At 61.7% G+C, this 22,283-nt stretch overlaps 1 protein-coding gene across 1 annotated transcript in view; it reads left to right on the plus strand.

Moving 5' to 3' along the window:
- The window catches only part of COL4A2 (collagen type IV alpha 2 chain), a 157,190-nt gene extending 138,333 nt beyond the window's left edge, over positions 1–18,857 (plus strand). The window contains exons 30-48 of the mRNA XM_047720394.1: positions 1,008–1,169; positions 1,940–2,110; positions 2,833–2,976; positions 4,540–4,662; positions 4,955–5,136; positions 7,137–7,200; positions 7,397–7,471; positions 9,106–9,213; positions 9,875–9,982; positions 10,657–10,728; positions 11,049–11,174; positions 12,143–12,259; positions 12,785–12,946; positions 13,058–13,156; positions 13,498–13,644; positions 13,787–13,903; positions 14,525–14,716; positions 15,661–15,947; positions 17,892–18,857. Coding sequence (XP_047576350.1) covers positions 1,008–1,169; positions 1,940–2,110; positions 2,833–2,976; positions 4,540–4,662; positions 4,955–5,136; positions 7,137–7,200; positions 7,397–7,471; positions 9,106–9,213; positions 9,875–9,982; positions 10,657–10,728; positions 11,049–11,174; positions 12,143–12,259; positions 12,785–12,946; positions 13,058–13,156; positions 13,498–13,644; positions 13,787–13,903; positions 14,525–14,716; positions 15,661–15,947; positions 17,892–18,149 — 2,714 coding nt within the window. The 3' untranslated portion in view covers positions 18,150–18,857. The remainder of the gene's footprint in view (positions 1–1,007; positions 1,170–1,939; positions 2,111–2,832; positions 2,977–4,539; positions 4,663–4,954; positions 5,137–7,136; positions 7,201–7,396; positions 7,472–9,105; positions 9,214–9,874; positions 9,983–10,656; positions 10,729–11,048; positions 11,175–12,142; positions 12,260–12,784; positions 12,947–13,057; positions 13,157–13,497; positions 13,645–13,786; positions 13,904–14,524; positions 14,717–15,660; positions 15,948–17,891) is intronic.
- Positions 18,858–22,283: the final 3,426 nt, after the last annotated feature.

The following is a 22,283-nucleotide window of genomic DNA, read 5'->3' on the forward strand; positions in this document are numbered from 1 at the left end:
AGGTTCTAAACATAAAAGCAAGGGAAGAAGCAGTGCACCTGTGTGCGCACGCGGGCGCACGCACACACACACGGTGCGTAAAACCTGCGTACGAATGCTCATCTTCACGTCAAAAACACAATGAAACTTTGGGCAGCAAAGTAGAGTGAACATCACGAGAGCCGTGGAGGAGATCCATCCTTGTGCGTGGAGAATACTGAAATCTGTGAGAAAAATATCTGAATCCCCAAAGGAGAATAGTAGCAAAGAACAAAACTTTCTACCAAAGCCAAACGTGAGTAGAAAGGACTGTCCCGCTGTCTCCGCCCTGCGAGTCTGATCGGGCGCTCACCCGCGCCCACCCTGCCTGCCCTGCCGGGCTCCGGGCTCCGGGCTCAGCCCCAGCCAGGAGAGCCCGCGGGGAACGGGTACAGACGCGGGACCACACGGCCACGGCTAAGTGAGCGTGGTGGGGACCCACAGAGTCAGCTTCCAGGACACCTTCCGGAAGAAGTAACCTCCGGCCCCGGCACAGATCCGTGCTCCCAGCCACTCCCTCGCGGCACCACCTGCGAGAGCAGGGACAGGCAGGCACCGAATGTGTCCACATGACACGGTCCTCCGACGCACGCTGCCCTCTAACACGTAAAGAATATTTTAGAATGTGGCAAAATGCTTCAAATAGAACATCAAGTGAAAACAAAAGCCAAAACTCAGACTCTCAGCCGGGCGCCAGGCTGCAGTGCGTGCTCGGTGTGGTCGCCGGACGAGCCGTCGGCAGGAGGAGAGCACCGACGCCAGGCGTGGGGCCGGGTGACCTCGGGGTTGCTGTGAGCTGATCCCCGAGACTCGTGGGCCTCCTGTGGGTTTCTCGGGAGCCAACGAAATGCCGTCTGTGAGGAGGTGGCTGCTGTCCGTAGGTGCAGGGCTGAACTCACGCCCCTGTGCTGGTGGGGCCGGCCCGTTGGAGAGGAGGCCACCGTCCGTGGGTGCAGGGCCGGCCTCACGCCCTTGTCTTGGTCCCGCAGGAAGCCAGGGCATGCCGGGAATGCCAGGCCTGAAGGGCCAGCCGGGCTTCCCAGGACCATCGGGCCAGCCAGGCCTGCCCGGGCCACCAGGACAGCACGGCTTCCCAGGAGCTCCAGGCCGGGAGGGGCCCTTGGGGCGGCCAGGTGCCCCTGGTCACGGAGGTAAGGATCCCCCCATCCCCTGGAGGGGTTGGGGCCTCACATGACTGACAAGTGAGGTAGCACCAACCTCCCCAGGGGGTTCTCAAACTGGGTTCCATGGCACTCTTTCCCAGAGCTGTAGGGGTTCCGAGAGAACCCCCCGCTGAGCCAACTAAACAACAGACAGTTGTTCTCGCTGGACTCTGAGGCCGGACGTCTCACGTCCCCCTGGGTGCGTCCAGTCCCAATCTCTTCTGAGACGGACACCAGTCCCTCTGACCGGACCCGTTGCTCTGGAATTACCTTTTCCGGGCCCTGTCCTGCAGGGCACCCACACCCCAGGGTCCTGGGGCTTTAGGATTCTGACATACGACACAGGGGGAGGACACAGCTCAGCCCAAACAGGTTCCAAAAACACAACATGGATTTGCCAAACAAGAAGCCAAAGCTCCATGTTCCTGCTGTACTTGGGGCTCCAGGAGACGTCAGTAGGAAAAATGCAGTTTCCCTGCAAAACTTCAAAATCGCTGCTGTGCTTTGAGGAGGGAAAGGTTTTCTGAAAGGGACAGAATCGGGGAAGAGAAAAAGGGGCTTCCTTCAGGGCCAGGAGGCACGGGAATGAAGCCATGGGCCGTTCGCCCCCCGAGCCCTCCACAGAGAGGCCGAGTCCCCCACTCGGAGGTGGGGCACAGACGTCCCTCGGGTGCTGTCCAGGGCGACGGGCCCTGGGAGCACTGAGCTCTTCTAAGTTTGCTCATCGTTTTCTACTTCCCTCCTCCTCTGCTTTTCAGGTCTGCCTGGAGACAGAGGGGACCCAGGGGACACAGGTGTCCCTGGCCCCGTGGGCATGAAGGGTCTCTCTGGCGATAGAGGTGACCCTGGTTTGCTGGGAGAGAGAGGCCCCCCAGGAAATCCTGGGTTCAAAGGAATGAGCGGAATGCCTGGTATCCCCGGGCAGAAAGGTAACAGCGGGCACACGGGCGCTCCCTGCAGTGGGCACGGGTTACACGGGACTCTGAGAGGCCAGCCCCGCTCACCGGCGGCCCGGGGCCCTGGGAGGCGTCCTACCTGGGGGAACGGGCCAGCGCTGCTAGGCTGAGTGGGACTGGCCTGCCCCAAAATACTGAGTCACTCATACCGAGAGCCGGGGGGAGGCCTCTCAGGACCCTGGTGTCCGATCCGGAGGCTGGTCGGTTTTACAAACCAAAACCAAGGAAATACCCGGTCCCTGGGCTCAGTTTATTTGCACACAGACTGAGGCTAGTTTTCCTAGAAGGGAGCCCCCTGGTCCTTGACTGTGGGGCCACACGGTGATCTGTCTCTCCAGGGGTCCTTTGTGGGATCCTCACACCGGGCAGGGTTAACGTCCTGTCGTATCCTCTCCGGGCGGCCACGGACATAGGTCACCATCTGTTTTCCTTGGGTCTTTCATAAGACTGACGCACGCTGGCCGTCCGTCTTGGCCCCAGCGGCCGGTCGGCAGGTGGGCAGACCCTGCGAGACTCTGTACGTCTCAGTCTGCTCGAAGGTCAGCGGACATGCCCCTTAGCAATGGTGTCCCGGAATCCCTACTTCAGGGTAGGAATCTTATCCTCCGTGCGTCACTCCGCAGCAACGTCCCCGACGAGCAAGACTGAAAAGCCGCGGGTGTCCATGGCTAACCCAGCTTCTCGTCCCTCTGCAGGTGGGAGAGGTTCGCCCGGGATGGACGGTTTCCAAGGCATGGTCGGGCTCAAAGGAAGACCCGGGCTTCCGGGAAACAAAGGAGAGGCCGGATTTTATGGAATTCCGGGACTGAAGGGCCTGGCGGGGGAGCCGGGTGTGAAAGGTACGTCCACCTCTCAAAACACCTTTCTGACGGGGTCGCAACTCACTTTTGTGGAGTGTAGCTCTGCCTAAAGCAAAACTTCCAAGAACCCCAAACCTAGGCACAATTAGAGAAGAAGAAAACTAACAAAAATTAGAAGACTTCATCCCAGCCTCAGGCCACCAGCAGCATCATGAGAAAAGAATCCAACCAAAGGAAACTTTCTTGTCTGTATTCAACAGAAGTTTTTGTGGAGGTAAAATTAAATACAAGCTCAGTTTCGGGTGACGACACGAGGTTCCGTGTTGGTACGTAAGTGTGGTCACCACCTGTCACCACCCAGAGTCACAGACCTTTCTCCTGAGAGGGACGTTCCAGATCTGCAGTCGTAGCAACTCTGAAACACGCCGTTCAGGGTCATATCAGCTGTCCTCCCCGTGCCGTGGCTCATGTCCCCATGACCCCTGAGTTTACACGAAGTGGCAGCGGCGTTAGGGACATCATGACACGTCGTAGGAAACCTCCCAGCGTGACTGTTCATGGCGAGTGGGAGGTCAGGTGAAGCCGGCGGAAAAGCAGAAGGTAAATCCCACAGGAGGGGAGCGCCGTCACAAAAACGGGGACTCCGTGCTCCAGGCGGAAGGGCGCGGCACCACGCCGAGGAGGTCGTGACCCGCAGACACGAGGCCGGGTCAAGCCTGGCGTGGGCGGGCCGCTCAGGACCCCAAGTGGGAGGCTCCTCGTCCAGAAAGTGTGTTGCAACAGACCACATGTCCGTGACTTTTGTGTGAACACCCTCGTTCCGCAAGCGTCACCGTGACCTCTGAGAACAGAATGACTGATAGCCAGCGTTACTGTGGACACGCTCGTCGCACGCGGCTGGTGGGCACGCGACACACGCGGCCGGCGGTGGAAACAGCCTGGCGGTTACCTGGAAAGGCAAACAGAGGCACCGAGCACGTTCCTGTCTGGTCAGCGCCCCGGAGAGGGAAGCCGGGTTCTGCACGCGGACATTCCTGGCAACGTGCTTCCCAACACCCAAAACCAGAGACAGGCTGAAGAGCCCTCGTGGGCCAGTGACACGTGGTCGTCACGCGCAGGAGTGCTGACCAGCGAGAAGGAGAAACCAGGGCCTGAAACCTGCTGGAATGTGGGTAAAATCAAGAGCGTTTTCCCACGTCGTCTGCTTCCTCGATGGGAAATGTCGGAACAGGCGGATCTGCAGACGGGCCGTGGATGCGTGGCCTCTGGGGGCGGGGGGTAGGCAACGGCTGGGGTGACCGCTGACGGGCGCGGGGTTCCTTTTCGGGATGAGGAGATGTCCTGCAGTCCAGCAGTGGCGGGGTGCAGGTCCACACGCAGCTCACGTGCAGAAGGGGCCTCGGGGTAAGCCGGGCGGTGGCCTCGGCCTCGGCCTCTCTTGGACACACCTGCCCCCACTCAGGCCCAGTGGGGACCAGGGAGCCATGCCGGCCGGAGCTCAGAGCCCCTCGGGACTCGCTGGCCGGGACAGCCACGGCTCCTCCCGTGGCCCTCGGCCTGGCTCAGAGGCCGAGAGAGACACTGCGTTCTGCTCCCCTGCAGGCAGCCGCGGAGACCCCGGACCCCCAGGGCCACCTCCCATCATCCAGCCAGGAATGAAGGACATCAAAGGGGAGAAAGGCGATGAGGGGCCCATGGGGCTGAAAGGGTACCTGGGCCTGAAAGGTGAGCACAGCCCGGCTGCCCCTCCTACCCCTCCCGCCCCCCCAGTCCCACGGCCGCAGCTTCTGCACCAGATGCCCCTCTGCCCGAGACGGGCCGCAGTGTTCCAGCGCCTCTGACCCCGACACCTCGGCCAGGCGGCCTGTGGGTCCTCTGCGGCCCGAGGAGCCTCACGGTCCCAGGGTCAGACGTCCGGCCATCAGGACCACGAAGCGCAGGGCTTGGGGAGGGCGGCCGCATCCTCCCGGGGTGTTGATGCCGGCACAGGGACGACTCACTCGGGGCCTTCCCACAGGTGTTCCCGGAATGCCGGGCGTCCCCGGGCTGTCGGGAGTCCCCGGGTTGCCAGGGAAGCCGGGCCACATCAAAGGAGTCAAAGGAGACATTGGCATCCCCGGAGTGCCGGGTTTACCAGGATTTCCCGGCGTGCCCGGCCCCCCCGGCATCATAGGTTTTCCCGGGTTCACAGGAAGTCGGGTAAGTGTGCGTCTCCCCGCGATCGCTCCTCTCCCCTCCGATCCCGAGCGGGCTGTGGTGTCGCGTCTGCTGCGGTCCGAGCGGTGTGTGGCCAGCTTCAGAGTTGAGGTTCCCCGGTCACTGGGAGGAGAACGGTGCTCACACCACCACCGTCAGTGATCTGCGTGCCACCCACAGCACGGCCAGGCCCTTCCGTGGGCTGCCGTCAGAGGGGCCAGGTGTCCGCGCTCTACGCCGGGGGCTCGGAGAGAACACTTGCCACGGAGCCCTCCAAACCGTAAACTGAAGCGTGTGTGAAGTCAGGACTTGAGGACCCTTCCCTGGGTCACAGCACGGAGAGAGTCCCGGCCGCCGTTCACACGTTGCTTTCCTCCGTTTCCGTGCTCTGGCTCCCGGGTGCCGTGTTGCCGTGGTGACAGGGACGCCCTCTGAGCCCAGGCAGGGCTCTGGTCTCTCCGCACCTGCCTCCTCTTGGGTCAGGCGTGGCTGGCGGCCACCTGCAGTTCCGCGGGCCCCGGGCCCGGCCTGCATTCCGTGGTGGGCGGCTGTGCCGTGGCGGGCGGCTATCTAGCGACTGTAGTGCGGGAGCCTCTTCTGTCCCACTATTGTGTGAAGCCTGCTCACGCACACGGGGCTCAGCACATGGACCCCTCTCCTGCATTCACGGTGGGCTGAGCACGCGCCGGGCCAAGCGGAAAGTCTCACCACCCGGCCGTGACCCTTCAGCAGCAGCCCACATGGCCTCTGGCCAGTCCCCTCAACATACATGACACGTCCGCGTCCCTCAGCGGCCTGCCTGCTGTCCCCGCCAGGCTCTGTGGCTCACGAGACCTCATGTGCGGCCAGCGGGCCCCTTAGAATAAAAAGGATGGAAACGTTCCCTGCAGCATGGTCCCCACATGCGCACACGGGCGAGAGAATTCCCCAGAAATGCAGCCACACAGGTGACTCGCACAGACATCGTGCTGAGCGAGCTATAGCAGAAAGTCCGAACGATGCAGACCCGTGCGTGTGACGGTCAGGAGCCCACGCGACTGTGACAGACGGCAGTCGGACGGTGGCTGTCCCAGGCAAGGTTGGGGAGTAGGAAGGGGTGCAAGGAAACCTTCTGGAGTGTGAAAACATCCCGTGTCTTCGTCTGCGAGGCACATGAGTGACGTTCGTGGAGCCGTGGCGATGAGCGCACCACACGGACGTGAGCTCCCCATCAGGAGAGGATGCCGTGAGAACAGAGTGCAAGGCGTCGTCTGAACAGGGACACGGCCTTGGGCGCTGCTTCCCCGCTGCTGCTGGAGAAGAGCCGGGGTCCTGATTCAGAGACTCGAGTCCACCACACCAGAAGAGGTCACCGTGTGGCCCCTGCCCACGCCGCAGTGTAGACCGGCAACCGCCCTCCATCAGAGCAGGGGAGAACCGTGCTTTCCGGGGTCATGTGGTCACTATCCACGGATCCAACCTCATTTCGGGGAGTCTCGGCGACCACAGACAGAGAACACAGCCGGGCGACATCAGAGCAACCTGGGGAACCCGGCGGCCCCCATGCAGTCGCCGTCCTGCCGCTTCCTAGCAGGGTGATCTCCGCAGAGCAGTTAGCCTCTCCGGGCCTCCTCTTGCTCGTTTGTCAAAGGGGACACCTAGTACCTACTCCACAGGGTTGTCCTGAAGTTTAAATAAAGTTCTCGGGACGGGACCCCGCACAGTCGCACGTGCACAGCCAGATGGGGCAGGACGCAGGCAGCCGTGCATGTCACCACCACCGTCGTGACCGGTGTCACTTCCCTGCGACACTCGTCGTCTCTGTTCCTCCCGTCAGTAAGCCCGCTCGGTCCAGTAGAATCCGCTGTTACGTGGGAAAACTCGAGGGCTTTGCTGCAGGTCGATCAGATTACAAACCTGGAGTGTGGGTTTAGCCAGGCAGCCGGACAGGCTACACCCTCCAGGGTTCCCGGCTAACCTCGTGAACGCCTTCTGAGAGGTTTCCACATCTGACCTCATTCTAGGGCGACAAGGGAGCTCCGGGGAGAGCGGGCCTGTATGGCGAGGTCGGCCCCACCGGTGACTTCGGTGAGTATGCTGGGACGCGACCACAGGCCGCCCGCCATCCAGAGCGCCCCGGGCAGGTGTGGTGGTCAGACCCCGAGATGCCTGAGGGATTTCGAAGCCAATTAATCCTATTAGCAACGTAACACGGCAAAGTTGCAGAACTAACCACCTGCCGACAGGAAGGCCTGTCGTCAGCCCTCTTTTCCGCCCACCGCAGGTGACATCGGAGACACCGTCAATCTGCCCGGAAGGCCTGGACTGAAAGGGGAGCGGGGCCTGGCCGGGGGCCCAGGTACGTGAGTCCTTCCCGCCCCTTCATCTCAGAGACAGCCCTGAGCCCCGCGGCAGCTCCCTCAGGCGCTGGGTCACTACCAGTGTGGCTGAGCCACGTTTCAGGGAATGGTTTGACGTCTTCCAGCCCACGTGCAAGCAAGACGCAGGAGTTGTTTATTAAACGAAACCTAAGACCAAGTCAGGAAAGCTCTGTTTGTCCCTGAAAGGGACATTAGAGGACAGGAAGCTGATGGCACAGTGACCAGCGCGTCCTGTAAAGGGGGAAGGGCTTAGCAGAGGGCAGAGCGCGTCAGGCCAGTCCCCGGAGCGAGCAGCACGCCCAGGCCCGGGGCCTCGTGTGACAACGTGGCGCTCCCTCCTCCCGTCAAGAGCATCCCGCAAGTCCCAGGCCAACATTCCTGCTTGTACACATCTGGGACAGGTGCCTCCCAGGGGTTTTATCTCGGGGGACCCCTCCCTGCTTCAGTCCTAGGGGCGGCCCCGGAGGGGGAGAGAGTGTCCGTTGGCTTGGCCAGTAGGGAGGCTGCTGAGCCCGTGCTTTGTCTAGAAGTCAGAGTGGACGGGGATTCCGCCTCGCGTGGAGTCAGAAAGGGGCCCTTGTCGACTGGCTCCTCGGGGCTCGCTGCCAATCTAGAATCTGGTCTCCCAGCGGCTTCCCTCCCAGCCCCACGGGTACCCTGGACTCGCTGAATGGCCCCTTCTCAAGAATTTCTCGGACAGTTTGGTCTAGAAGAGCTGAAGCGTGAGGCTCTGTAGCCACGGACAAGGACCCCCATCTCCCATCTATTCAACTGGAAATGAGTCAGGGACGAGAAGCGGCCCCCACCAGGGATCAGCGCTGTTCCCCCTTGAACGTTTCGGTGTCACTTACCCACGGGCCCTGGAAGCGGAGCCTCCCCCTGTGCGCACAGCCAGGGGACCATATCTCAGGACTCCAGGGTCCGGGGCACACAGGGGCCGTGACGTCAGGCACCCTCGGGGTGCATCACTGCCCCTCAGATGGGAGGGGGTGCCCGAGAGGTCAGCCACAAGGCTGACCCGTACGGCCGAGGGGGTGCCCCAGGGAGCCCCAGTCACATCCGCTCCCGGTGGGGCACCGGAGCTCAGGCCTGTCCTCGGAGGGACGACGCAGGTGGTTGTGAAGGACGGTGCACCGGGCAAAGGGAGGTTTGGCGCAGGTGGCTACGACACTGAAATCACCAGTAGAAATAAGCAAAGTGCTTCGTGGTTGCTCTTCAAGACCACGGAAACACGTGGGCCTCTCCCGCGGGCTTGGATGTGCTCACGGCAGGGCAGCAGGCTTCCTCCAGAGCCATCCAAAGGGGAGGAAGGGAAAGCCCTGATGCGTTTTCTGGCCCAGGCTTGAAGCGACACACGAGCATTTCCGCGGTGGCCTGGGGGTCACCCCTGTCAGCCCCACCCAGCACACGGGCATGGATACCAGGACGTGGGGGCCACTGACGTAGAGACGGTTTTAGGGAAGGATCACGCTCCGATACGCAGCCCGTTCACAGCAGAAGCACCAACGTGGAAAGACAGTGTCCCTTTTGGGGCGTCCCCCTGAGCCCTGTGAGGGCTGGGCCCCAGGGATGCGGCGCCTGCCCTGCTCCAAGCAGGTCTCTGTGCTTCCAGGGCTGAAGGGCTTCTTCGGGGAGAAAGGAACAGTGGGCGAAGTCGGTTTCCCCGGGATAACAGGCATGCCCGGCGTCCAAGGCCCTCCCGGAGCCAAAGGGCAAACAGGTATGACCTCTTGCCATCCCACAGCCTCCCAGTGCGCCCTCCCCTCCACGGGGAGCCTCCACCCTCCAGGTTCCCCGCTGAGGTGGCCCGGGTGTCTGTGTCCTTGTCTGCTGTGACCGCACTCTGCCCCAGGAGGCTTTCTCGTGCGGGTTGCCTGTGACCTAGCTCTGCCTTAGAACCAAACTCAGGGGAGGACCAAGCCACAGGCCGCGGGGGGACGTGCAGGTGCTTGTGTGGCCCAGCGTCTGTCTCCCTGTGAACGCAGACCAAGTCCTGGTTCCGGGACCCCTTCCATGCAGCTGAGTACGCGGAAACGGGTTTGCAGATCCCAAGTTAAGGCGGAAAGTGAACAGGGGACTAGTTTCGAGCTTTTTTCTTGCTGCTGCTTTTGCTTTGTTTCACCTTGCTTTGTGTGGGACCTGGGAACCCTGACACCCATCCTCCGGAGTCTCCGGGTCCTCTGTGCACCCCTGCTTGGATGACAGGATGGGGGAATGCAAGCTGCTCTCTCTTTGGCAAGGCTGCTCCACCCCCAATGAACCTGAATGTGGGGTGATTCCCGGCTGGAAGGAAGGCCGTCCTCTCCCACAATGCCCTCCTCCTCTCGCGAGGACCTGAACTGAGGCTTCAGTCCCACTTAAGGACACGTGTGTCCTCCTAGGCTTCCCAGGACTGACAGGCCTGCAGGGGCCCCAGGGAGAGCCAGGGCGGGCAGGACGGCCTGGTAACAAAGGAGACTTCGGCCGGCCCGGGATTCCAGGCTCCCCAGGTAAGAAAGAGCATTTCTCCCTTTGCAGACTTGACACATGGGGTCGCTCTGAGCCAGCCTGGCGGGCTGGGGAGAGGTCCTGTTGGCCGGGCTGACCCCTCTGGTCGGTACCCAGGCAATGCTGACGTGGCCAGAAGCCAGTGTCCCCGATGTTCTGTCCAGGGCTGGCCGGAGCTCGGGGGTCACCCAGCCCAGCCCAGGAGAGGCCCTCAAGGGCTGTGTTGCTGGGAATGAAAGGGGCCCACACCCCCGACACTCACTGCCCAAGTCACAGGCGGCGTCACCCCCTCCCTCCCGTGTCTACTCTAGGACTGCGTGTCCTCGGGAATCCAGAGGGAATGGAATCCAGCCAGACAGCTGGTTCCCAGCGGGGTTCTTACAAACCAAACCCACAGAGTGCCTCGGGGGCGTCAGGGAGAAAGGACACACCACTTCCAGTCCCCTCAAGGCTGTGAGGAATCTGCAGAAAGACTCCAAGAAAACAGGCTCGGTGGGAAGTATGTCTCCTGGGTGACACGCACGTGACTAATTTACAAGTCGTGCTGTGTGGAACGTGACAGGCTTCTGAGTGAACCGGACGGGTGACCATGAACTAGCAAACAGAAGCAGATCTGAGTCAGGTTAAGGTCGCCTTGCTCTCTGGTGCACACGGTAACCATGAATGAAACCCGCAGGTTTTCCCGGCATCCAAGGCGTCAGCGGCTTGCACGGCCTGCCAGGCACCAAAGGCTTTCCGGGATCCCCAGGTACCCGACACTGCCCCGGCCACGTGGCCACACCCAGCCATGGGGGAGGGGGCGCTGAGGGGCATCCCAGCCTCAGGGGCTCAGGGATCAGGGCAGCTCCCCCGGGGTCTGCATGGATGGGGGCCCCAGTGGTTCCGCAGACCGAGAAGGGGTCCGGCCACCATCAGGTCTGGGGCACAGAGGCTGCCTGGCCAGCTGAAATCTGCACAGTGAACTCCGGCTCTGCTCCCGAGTCTCACGGCACAGTGGCCGTCCCGCTTCTGCAGATCAGCCTGGTGCAGGCAAGGAAGCTAACGTCACTGCTGTTCTCCCCGCCACAGGTGTGGACATCCACGGCGACCCCGGCTTCCCTGGTCCTACAGGGGACAGGGGTGACCCAGGAGAGCCCAACACCCGCCCAGGCCCTTTCGGAGCCCCAGGACAGAAAGGGGAGCGAGGAGACCCAGGTGAGAGCGAGCACCGCCCAGTAGCTCCGCCTGCACCACCAGACCCAGGAGGGTGTCTGTGCATCTGAGAGATGAGGAGCAGAGAGGGCACGGGCCCTGCCGGTTGCTCTGCAGAACCTCTTGGCCAGCCCCCCCATCATACTCTGTTATAGCCCATCGGGGTAGTTGCTGGGACGAGGACCTAGGGTCAGTCCAGCGGCACTCGTCTCGGCAGGGGCTAGGACCTAGGGCAGAAATCGCCTCTCTTACTCGCATTTGTACGAATGGGAAACGCCTGCCCCAGAGCTCAGTATCCGACAGCTGTCTGTCTGGGAGGACGACTGTGACCCCGTAACTCTTCCTGACCTCTGCTGAACTGTGTGCCCCAGAGCGTCCCCCCTGGCATCCCCGACTCATCCCACAGCTCACTGTCTGTACAGCATCTGTTTTCTGGAATCCTTGTCACCCCTGCCAGGGAGCCCCTACGCTCCATCCGAGGGTCCTGGGACAGTCCGTCCGCTGCGAGGCTGCCACCCTACACGGAAGTCACGGCAGCCCCAAGACCCAGTGGCGTCTGCACCGATGGGTGGTGCTGCCCGCTGGGCCGCAGACTCTGGCCATGACCAGGGAGGGGCCTCTCCACTAAGACACCCTATTGACACTGAGCTGAAACAGGGCTGGGGCTAGCACAGGGTGGCCGCAGCGGGGACTGAGAGCATCTGTGTGGCCCAGAGGCCTCATGCGGCCAGGACTGGCACATCTGGTGCCAACACTGGGGCTGGCGAGCAACAGAGCCAGGCTCTCAGGGCCACACGCTGTCCCAGGCGCATCACCAAGCTCGATGCACAGGGCCCTCCCTGGACCCAGCCTTGGGCGGCTCCCACCACAGCCTCCTGCCCCCCAGGGCAGGAAGTGGTGGGGAGGGGAAACCGTCGATCGAAACGTGGGATGCTGCTCCTCAAACAGGTTTCTTCTGTCTCCCTCCCAAGGGGAACGAGGCCCTATCGGGAGCCCCGGACTTCAGGGGTTCCCAGGCGTCACCCCACCTTCCAACGTGTCTGGCTTACCTGGTGACAAAGGGGCACCGGGCATATTTGGCCTAGAAGGTAAGCAGGACGCCGGTTTCCACAGGGGCAGGAGCTGGCGGGGACTGGCTCACTTTGGGGATGCAACAGACTTCGTCTCCTCCTTGAGGACATTGTGCAAAGTGAAATAAGGCACACGGGAAGGGACGGGCGCTGCGAGGCCACTGGCTCACGGCCCGAGAGTGCTCAGATCCACAACCGGAAGGGAGGAAGCAGGGGCTGGGGCTGGGGGAGGCGGTGGCGACTCGCTGACTCCTGGGAACGGGGCTTCGGTTTGGGAAGGTGAGGGTTCTGGGGTACACGGCGGCAATGGATGTACTCCGAGCCGCTGAACCACACGCTTAGGAATGGTTAAAACACTAGGTTTTAGCGTACATACGCGAAAACAGTCATCGGTGTTAGACCAGCCAGACTGCCCCAAACGGGTGACTTTGCGTCTGGCCCCCAGGCACCTCCTGCAGCGCGTCCTGGCACTCCGTGGCGAGCCTGCGTCCCAGCCTGCTCCTCCCTCCCACATAACCTCTTTCTCGTGATGCACGTCCACAGGTTACCGAGGGCCTCCCGGGCCACCTGGGCCTGCTGCTCTTCCTGGAAGCAAAGGAGACGAGGGGAACCCAGGAGCTCCGGGAAACCCCGGGACCAAAGGATGGGGCGGCGACCCTGGGCCCCAGGGCCGGCCCGGCGTGTTCGGTCTCCCGGGAGAGAAAGGTAACAGCGCCCCCCAAGGAATCCTCAACTTAAGGAGGCGGCGGCACAGGTCAGAGGCGGCTGGAGCCCCCGCCACACAGGCGAGTCCTCCATGTCCTGCTTGTCTTGTAGGGCCTAGAGGGGACCCAGGATTCATGGGAAACACAGGAGCCACCGGGAGTGTGGGCGACCGAGGCCCTAAGGGACCCAAGGGAGACCGAGGACTCCCAGGTAAGTGGCCATTCGCACCCCTGCAGACCCCCGTCTCATGTCGGCTGCCACGGGGAGTGGGCGTCGGAACTGTCCCTGTCCCCCAGGCTTGGGGACTCCTCTGAGGGCCCCCTCTGTCATGGGGACCTGCTGTCGCCTCTGCTGGGACATGGTGAATGACACGAATTGCCAGAAGAGCTGAGCGACTCTGAGACGGGTTATAATGCGTCTTGTCTCTGAGAGCAGCATGGTTCCAGAAAGCTCCACCGGTGGATTCAGCGGATAAAACAACGGAATACAGACGAGAGCAAGAAAGCCACAGGGTTCTCCTGTGCCAACAGGGCGTTCTTCTCCCTTTCCAGGTGCCCCCGGTTCTGTGGGAGCCCCTGGGATTGCAGGAATTCCCCAGAGGATTGCCATCCAGCCAGGGCCAGTGGGTCCACAGGGAAGGAGAGGCCCCCCGGGGGCGCAAGGCGAGATGGGGCCCCAGGGCCCCCCAGGAGAACCAGGTGGGAGACCCTGCTGCAAAGCCTTCGTGTTTGCTTTGTCCTCGCTGTGGTTTTCTGGCTGAAAAGGCTTCGTTCAGCCGCAATGATGCTGAGCCCCATCCTGCGTCCCGTGCTGGTGACCCCTGGTTCTGGGTCTCTGCAGGTTTCCGCGGGGCTCCTGGGAAGGCAGGGCCCCAGGGGAGAGGCGGTGTGTCTGCTGTCCCCGGATTCCGAGGAGACCAGGGGCCCATGGGACAGCAGGGGCCGGTGGGCCAGGAAGGTGAGTGATGGATGGTGAACAGGGACAGAAAGCAGGGCCCTCCGTCCAGGTCTGGGAAGGGATCAAACGGCACCAAAACGAGCAGAGAGGAGAGGCCAGGGCAGTGGCAGGGGAGGGGACGTCCCGTGAAGAAGTGATGACATTGTCCATGGAGGGGAGGGGTACGGAAAGGCAGGCTCGACCAGGACCACGGATTCCAAGTGTTTGAAGGGTCGTCTTGCTGGAGGCCGACTGGCCATCCTGCTGTGCTCTGGGCCAAGTCACCCCTGGGCGGGCGTCACAGGAGGCCAGTTTCTAACCCAGAAGTGCCCATGCATGCAGGGAGCTGTCTGTCCCCAAGAGGTCCAGCCGGGGTGGAGGGGCCTGGCTCTCGGGCAGAGGAAGCCCATGTGTGGGGTTGGGGCTGGACGGTCCTCCTTCCGGCTCCGAGTGTCACAACACCTGGCCTCTGGCTCGGCGCCCTGGCGGATCAGGTCGTCCGCAGGACGCTCTCGATCTGCAAGGGCAGAGCCAGTGAGGGCCGGGCCTCGGGGAGAAGGCAGGCCGCAGCCACAAGAGGCGAGCCGGGTGGGCTGAGGTCCACGCGGCAGCTGAAGGTGGCCACTGTCTCCCGGGATCCAGGGGAGCCGGGCCGCCCAGGGGCCCCCGGCCTGCCAGGCATGCCGGGCCGCAGCGTCAGCATCGGCTACCTGCTGGTGAAGCACAGCCAGACGGACCGCGAGCCCATGTGCCCTGTGGGCATGAACAAGCTGTGGGGCGGGTACAGCCTGCTGTACTTCGAGGGCCAGGAGAAAGCCCACAACCAGGACCTGGGTAGGTAACGCCGGCCCGGGCCACCCCGGCGAGGTTCGCACTCAGACAGCCCAGCTCCCCGGGACCCAGAGCTGCCGCACGTTCCCACCCTGGGGCTGCAGAACACACGAAAATGTCCTGTGAAAGCTCTGAGCCTCAGGTCGGCACCCCAGAGAGGGCGCGACAGCAGCCTCCCCGGGCTCCAGGGTTCCCACCCGGCCCTCGCCCCCCGCTCACCCCCTGCCTGGCCCCCAAGCCGCCAGCCCCTTGTGTGGGCTCTGAGAGAGCAGGCTGGGGCGGCCTGGGCCGCAGGCAGAAGCCCCGGGAGAGCAGATAAGAATGTGTGTGCACGCGCCTGCTGGAAGGAAGCCCGGTCGCCAGAAGGAATTCAAATGCCTCCCAGGCCCGCAGAAAGTGGCCTCTGCTAGATGCAGGGGTGTGCAGGGAGGGCGCCTTCGTCGGTGACGGCTGTGGTCAGGCCGAACCCCGACAGTTTGTGCACATTCCTGTCCGCACGTCCTGGTCCAGCCTCGGGGCAGGGCCGGCTTGCTTGGGGCCACACCTGGGCTCTAAGCTCAGCCGGGCTCTCTCAGGTCTCACCCAGCCCTGCCCTGAGATCAAGCTGATCTTTGTACCTTACTAAGGGTGGGTGGCTTACTTGGGGTGGGTGTGGCCGGCCCTCCTTCTGGGAGGGCCCTGTCTGGATCCCATGGGGGATTCTTGGGGCTGGTGTGTTAAGACCCCCAGCCGGCGTGTTTGTTCATAAAGACCCACTCCCTGCTGACCCAGCCTCGTCCAGAGGCATGCGTGACAACCTCTGGAAGAGAGGGGCAGAAACACCAGGTCTGAGGCCCCCCAGGCAGTTGCTGGGTGGGCCTGACACCCGGTGAGCATCGTGGGTGGGCCTGACGCCTGGGAGCCTCCTCCAGTCTGCCCGGCTGTGACCCTGGGACCCCTCTCCACAGGGCTGGCAGGCTCCTGCCTGGCTCGGTTCAGCACCATGCCCTTCCTGTATTGCAACCCGGGTGACGTGTGCTACTACGCCAGCCGGAATGACAAGTCCTACTGGCTGTCCACCACTGCCCCGCTGCCCATGATGCCTGTGGCTGAGGATGACATCAAGCCCTACATCAGCCGCTGTTCCGTGTGTGAGGCCCCAGCCATCGCCATAGCAGTGCACAGCCAAGACGTCTCCATCCCCCACTGCCCAGCTGGATGGCGGAGTCTGTGGATTGGATACTCCTTCCTCATGGTATGTGGTCGTTGCCTGCTTTCTCTCTCAGCATGGAACTGGGTGTAAATCTAGTTCCTCTCACCAACCACATGGTGCCTGGGGAAGCAAGACAACTGCCTTTATAAGAATAACCACACAGGACCGTTGTTCAGGTTGTGCACTGCACAAGGGTGCCTGGCCAAGGGGATGAGAGTTGGAATGCAGCCTGCACTTTTGCCTGCACTTTCCTAACTGAGCCATGTTAGGCATGGGCTGCCCCAACCCATGCCTTTGTGTGGGGTATAATCAGCATAAACTACGCTACCATGATAGCAATGCTAAAGTTTTCCTGCTTACTCCAGCATGGCAGGGAGAAAGGAAGGTCCAGCAGGGATAATGGGCCTTGTGTTGCGTTGATAGTTATTATAACTGTCATAACTCCCTACTGCTATATTGACTAGACACCCAACGTGTTAAATATTTCATAAATTATATGCATATCATAATCTGTACGTTGTAGGAAAAGAGAAGAAGTGCCGTCTTACTGTTTTTAGAAGCACGAGTGCTCATCATTTGAAGCAGCAGAATCCTGAGTTCTATGCAGACAGGCACATGGTCTGCTTTCCAAGAAGCTGACCCTGTAGGTGACTCTTGAGGACAGACAGAAAAACCCCTTTTGGTTGCACATGACCATCAGGGAGCCTTGTGTGTAGGCAAGCCACACACTCTGATCTTTTAACTTGCTTTAGAAATTCAAAAACAAAAATGGACCTTGTCCCTCACAAAGGGAGCGATGTGGTCCCAGCTCTGAGGCTCCCTCCAGCTGTCCTTCCACTCCCCGTGTGGTCTCAGCTCCTTCAGTCCAGGTGGGGCGGGAGCCGTCTGCTCACACGAAGCAGAGCACGGCTCTGGGCTGGGGATCTTCAGTTCTGTGAGCGGAAGATTCCAAAGTTTTCCCTTCCTGTGATTTTGTGCGGAGACAGGTTTCCCATCCAGAACGTCCCAGAACAGCCTCCCTTGCTCCCCGAGTCCTGTAGCCGCAACCACTCCTAATGCACAAACCACAGCCCGCACTTCCACGCCAAGTGGCGCGTGTCTCCGTGAGCCTCCTGCGTGCCTTGGCAAGAGGGGCCACAGTTATGAGACCAGGAGAAAGGTCCCCGTGACGCTGGGCCCGCCTCCCCGCCGCAGCCGCCCAGTCGTCTCAAGTGGCTAGTTGTTGTTCACGGTCCCCCGATGGAAACCGTGACCGTCACACAACTCACCTGTTGGTGACAGACAGATCGGCAAGCAGAGATTCTCCACACTACGCCGTCCCCGCTCCACAACCACAAGCCGAGTTGGGGCTCGAGGGGCCACTGTCCTTGCTCCTTCGTTTTATCTTACCAGCCTCCCAGGCTGACCCACTCGATGACTTTGTTTTCTTTGTGTTTTTTTAAGATTTTATTTATTAATTTGAGAGAGAGACTGAGAGAAGGAGCACAGGTAGGGGGGTGGGAGACAGGAGAAGCAGGCTTCCCGCTGAGCAGGGAGCCCGATGCAGGGCTCCAATCCAGGACCCCGGGATCAGGACCTGAGCCGAAGGCAGACGCCCAACAACTAATCCCCTACGTGCTATTTTTTCTGTAAAAAAAGTTAAATTCTGGTATCGCAACTGCCAGGCAAACCCTTCATTGCTTGAGTGGATGATGCGGGAGACAGTATTTTCCCAGGTGAAGTCACCCACATCCACTGGCGATAACCCACTTCCGTGGTTCTGATTTTCACTTAACCACCGGTCGTGCGCATGGGCTCCGGTCCCTGCGGCTGCTGTCCACGGGCCGCCCGGCCTTCGCTGCGTCCCTAGCACCGGAGCGTGCTGCAGGGGGCTGTGTAGACGGGGGCAGCTGTCCCGGGGCTGGGGAGCAGTGAGGGGGAAGGGCCTCCCAGCCCCGGGCTACCCCCGGGGTGCACTCACCGCCCGGCCCTGTCCCCTCTGTGCAGCACACGGCCGCGGGCGACGAGGGCGGTGGCCAGTCGCTGGTGTCCCCGGGCAGCTGCCTGGAGGACTTCCGCGCCACGCCCTTCATCGAGTGCAACGGGGGCCGCGGGACCTGCCACTACTACGCCAACAAGTACAGCTTCTGGCTCACCACCATCCCCGAGCCCAGCTTCCAGGGCGCGCCGTCCGCCGACACCCTCAAGGCCGGGCTCATCCGCACCCACATCAGCCGCTGCCAGGTGTGCATGAAGAACCTGTGAGGGGCCGCGCTCCGCCGGGGGCCGCTCTGGTGCTTCCTCTTAACCTGTTACCTCAGAGGGCGCCCCCCAGACGGAGCTCCTTCTCGCCTCCGAGAGCGGGTGGAAAGGCTACCAAAGGAATTCCGCACCCGCGCTTATGCCAAACAGCCCCTCGCCGTGCGCGGGTGCCGGACCCCTCCCCGCCGCAGGCGCTGCCCCGCACCCCGCAGCCCTGTCCGGCCGCACTAGACTCTCCGCTAACTTCTCCCTCCGCACCCGTGCAGTCAGGGCTTCCGAGCACCGCCCCAGCCGCAGACGGAGCTCCCGGCGGGCTGGTGTGGACAAAGGAAGCCTGAGCTCACCGCCGGGTCCCCAGGGCGGGGTCTCCGGCCCCTGCGCCAGCAGCTCTGTTTCCTCCCGGAGACCACTGATGTGGCTTTGAATCCCCTCAGGAAAGCCAGGCGTGCCTTTTCTTTTAAAAGACTTAGCGGGTCCTGCGGGGGCTCCTGTCCCACGCGTCCTTGCAGACCCCCCGGTTTGGGGGCCCGGAGGAGCAGACCGCTGCTCAGCATCTGTTGTCCACCCCACCCCCCCACAGGCGGTGCACTCAGGAACCCACGGCCCCAGGTGGCCCCGGGGACTGACCCTCTGTCCTGGGTGACTTATACGCCTCTGACTCATCTAACCTCTGTAATGACCACAGAATAAAAGTTGGTTTTGAGCTTTTTATACCCCGTGTTGTTGGCGGCCTTCATTCGCGTCTGAGGGCACAGGTGGCCGGCGCAAGCCCCATGGGGGTGAGCCCCGCGTGGGTGAGCCGGTTCCCACGGCGCTTCTCCCTGAGATCCCGCAGACGGAGCCCAGGGTGTGGCGCTGCCATTCGCTCTCAGGGAGCCGTGCGTGTTCCCACTCCCCAGCCGCCACTCGTGGGAGCCGTGCAGAGACACACTCGCGATGCCACTCAGGTGCTTCTCACCTAAGGCCCCAGATCAGATCTCCGAATGGCCAGGAAAGCTGCAGGCACACTCTGGCTTCAGTCTCTCTGGAACCCGGCTGGTCTTTGAGAGCCCAGCTCAGAACTTATTTTTACCCTTTAAGATTCAGTCTCATATTAAACGTTTCTAATGGAAATTTCCACATCATAAGGTAAGCATTCCGCCTGACGATGGCATTTGAAATACAGCAGCAACCACCTTGACTTGCCTTCCCCCAGAAGCTGACCAGGACAAGGACTCTCCACAGGAGGGTCCTTTAGGGACATGAGCCCCCATTAGGGAGTGGAGGGGGCCTGGCAGAGTGAACCCAGGAAGGAGGACACCTTACTAAGGGGATAGCCACCATGGGCGATTTAGGGCTCCCTCCTGTGGGCACCCACGGAGGAAGACCACAGAAGGAGCCTCACCTTGTGCAGCCTAGGCACTGAAAAGGAACGTTTCCCTCCGCCAGCTCTTGCTCCTCATGGTCAGGGGCTGCCTGCGACTGTCCGGTCCCTTGTGCTCCCAGGTGTGCGGGCTGAGCGGGATCCCAGGTGTGGGTAGTGGAAAAGCAGCAAAGCTAATGTAAGACGCCACGGGCACCACCTTACGCTGATGGTTTCCATAGCAACTGCCCTAGCACCCCATGGGAGGTGAGGCTTGAAGCCAGGATTTGGAAAATGCCCAGCACAGGGGTCCCTGCAAAACTCATGGAGGCAGCTGTCTATTCCGGACTCCGGTCCCCAAGATCAAGGGGCAGCCTCGAAGTGTGTCCGTCCTGAGGACAGCTTGGCTTGGGTGTGCAGCTGTTTCCAGAGCCCATCTGAGCACTGGGGTCGGAGTCCAGCCGCTCCGTGGTGGGAGTGGGGACCCAGCTCTTCCCCGGGCTGACTTACCCCTAATTCTATGCTCTGGAGAAGGGAGGGTTACTAGAAAGGGGATTCTTGCATCCGGGTTATGGGGACTCTGGGGGGGGGGGGTCTCCCTCCCTGCCTGCACCTCCCTCCCTGCCCCAGCACAGGAACCCCACCCCCACCACCTACAGAGGCGTGAATGTGCGAGGCCGCCAGAGGGCTAGGCCAAGGGTGGGGGGTGGAAAGTGCTTCCGGAGACGCACACACGCTGTGTCTGGGGGACGACGGGTCCCCCTCCCCAGGCCAACCCACCCAGCTCACCCTGCCCTGCCAATCAGCCCCAAGCTCTGCTTGCAGGCTTCCAGGCCTTCCCAGTACAAACAACCCGATGCGGGGACCCATGGGGCCCGCCTCTGGTCTTGGACAGCAGGTGCACAACCGACCCGACCTTGAGAGGGAGGACACAGCAGCACACGGAAGGCATGTGGGGAAAGCGGGTACTGGCAGTGGGGCTGGCTGGACACCTGGGTGAGGGTTTTCCTTGCACACAGGCAGCTCTGTCAAAACTGAGTTCTTCAGAAACGACAAAGTTGGGGGCCAGGGGGGTCAGTGGGTTAAGCCACTGCCTTCGGCTCAGGTCATGATCTCACGGTCCTGGGATCGAGCCCCCCATCGGGCTCTCTGCTCAGCGGAGACCCTGCTTCCCTTCTCCCTCGGCCTGCCGCTCTGCCTACTTATGATCTCTATCTGTGTCAAATAAATAAAAACCTTTAAAAAGAAATGACAAAGTTGTACTTCTAAGAGGTCAGCCTCACAGCCTGTGCTGAGGGGGAAACAGGGCTCCCAGCTCCCAGATTACAACATTCCCAGCCCGACCCATCCAGGCTGTTGCTGCCCCGCACCCCACCTCAGGCGTCCAGAAACATCCAAGGAAGAGACGTTGTGGAGGAGGCGGCGTCCATCGCTCGAGGACAGTGGAGCCCGGGGAGAGAATGCGCAGTGGCGGCTCTGAGACCAGGGACAGCAGCCTAACCAGCTGTCCGTGGCCTCCCCACCCCCCAGCAGAGAAAAAGAAGGAATATTCGAGGTCACCAGCTCAAACCCACATCCAGCCAAGAAATTCCCTGTGTCTCTCCACCGGCTGGCTCACTGACCCAAGTGACCTGAAGCTTCCCCAGTGCTGACCGGGTTCCCTGTGTGGGGACCGGGCCCACGCGGTCAGAGCTGAGAACCCACGAGCAGGCTGGGACCCACAGACCGGGCCGGCATCCGAAATCCACCTGAGACAGAGCCCACGTGATGCCTATTTTTAGGACAACAATCAAGGTGAAACACTTCCGTGTGGTTGATGGAGAGAATGTGCCATCCCTGGGCAACCCCCAGAACACGTGGCCAATCAGGGACACAAGCTGGGGGTGCTCAGGGCAGATGGGCAAGAGAAGCAGAGAACATTCGGGGAAAGGGCCACGGGAACCCAGCCAGCCCTGCCTTCCAGCAGGGACCACAGAAGACTTTCCCAGGACACTTTCTGCTGCCCAGGCCACGAGACAAATCCCAGGCCTCTCTGGCTGGTGCTGGTTTCAAGGGCAGGTCACTAGCAAAGGGATAATTAAACCAGCTTGACAACTCACAGATTCATTTTCACTCTCTCATGGGCTCTGCTGTGGGACTGAAGTCTGAGGCCTCTGGATGGGCTCGAAGAACCCGGTGTCGGAGCGGGGGAGCCCCGGGCAGGGACAGGAGGCTGCGCTCACACTTGTGCCTGGAGAAGGCGCACCGCAGGGGGGCAGAGGAGGCTGTATTGGCAGGATCCCCCAGCAGACCTCGGCCCTCAGCGCAGTCACCGCACGCTTCCCCCAGAGTAATGACTCACGAAACATACTGCTTTCTTGCTAGCCTCTGCCACACCTCTGTTATGGACGACCGAATCCTTGTCTCCCCCAAAATCCGTCTTTGGAAGCCCGGACCCCCAGTGGGACAGTATTTGGAGGTGGGGCCTTTGGGAGGTCAGGGGGTGGGGTCCTCACGATGGGACTAGTGCCCTTGCAAGGAAAGAGAGCCCAGAGCTCGCTCTGCCCACTCGTGGACGCAGTGAGAAGGTGGCGTCTGCAGGAGGACGGGGCCCGACCAGATCTGCCAGCCCCCGGACCTCCACTTCCAGCCTCCAGGGCTGCAGGAGAGAGATGCGCCCGGCCTGCGTGTTGTTCCAGCAGCCCACGACGGCTGAGACGCCCCTTAAATTTCTCAGAAACAAACCCTGCTGCCTCATACCCTCCCTGTCTTAGAACCTCCTGACGACAAAGCCACCCACCCACCAAGCACGGGAA

This window comes from Lutra lutra, chromosome 3 (genome assembly GCF_902655055.1).
Source record: "Lutra lutra chromosome 3, mLutLut1.2, whole genome shotgun sequence".
NCBI lineage: Eukaryota > Metazoa > Chordata > Mammalia > Carnivora > Mustelidae > Lutra > Lutra lutra.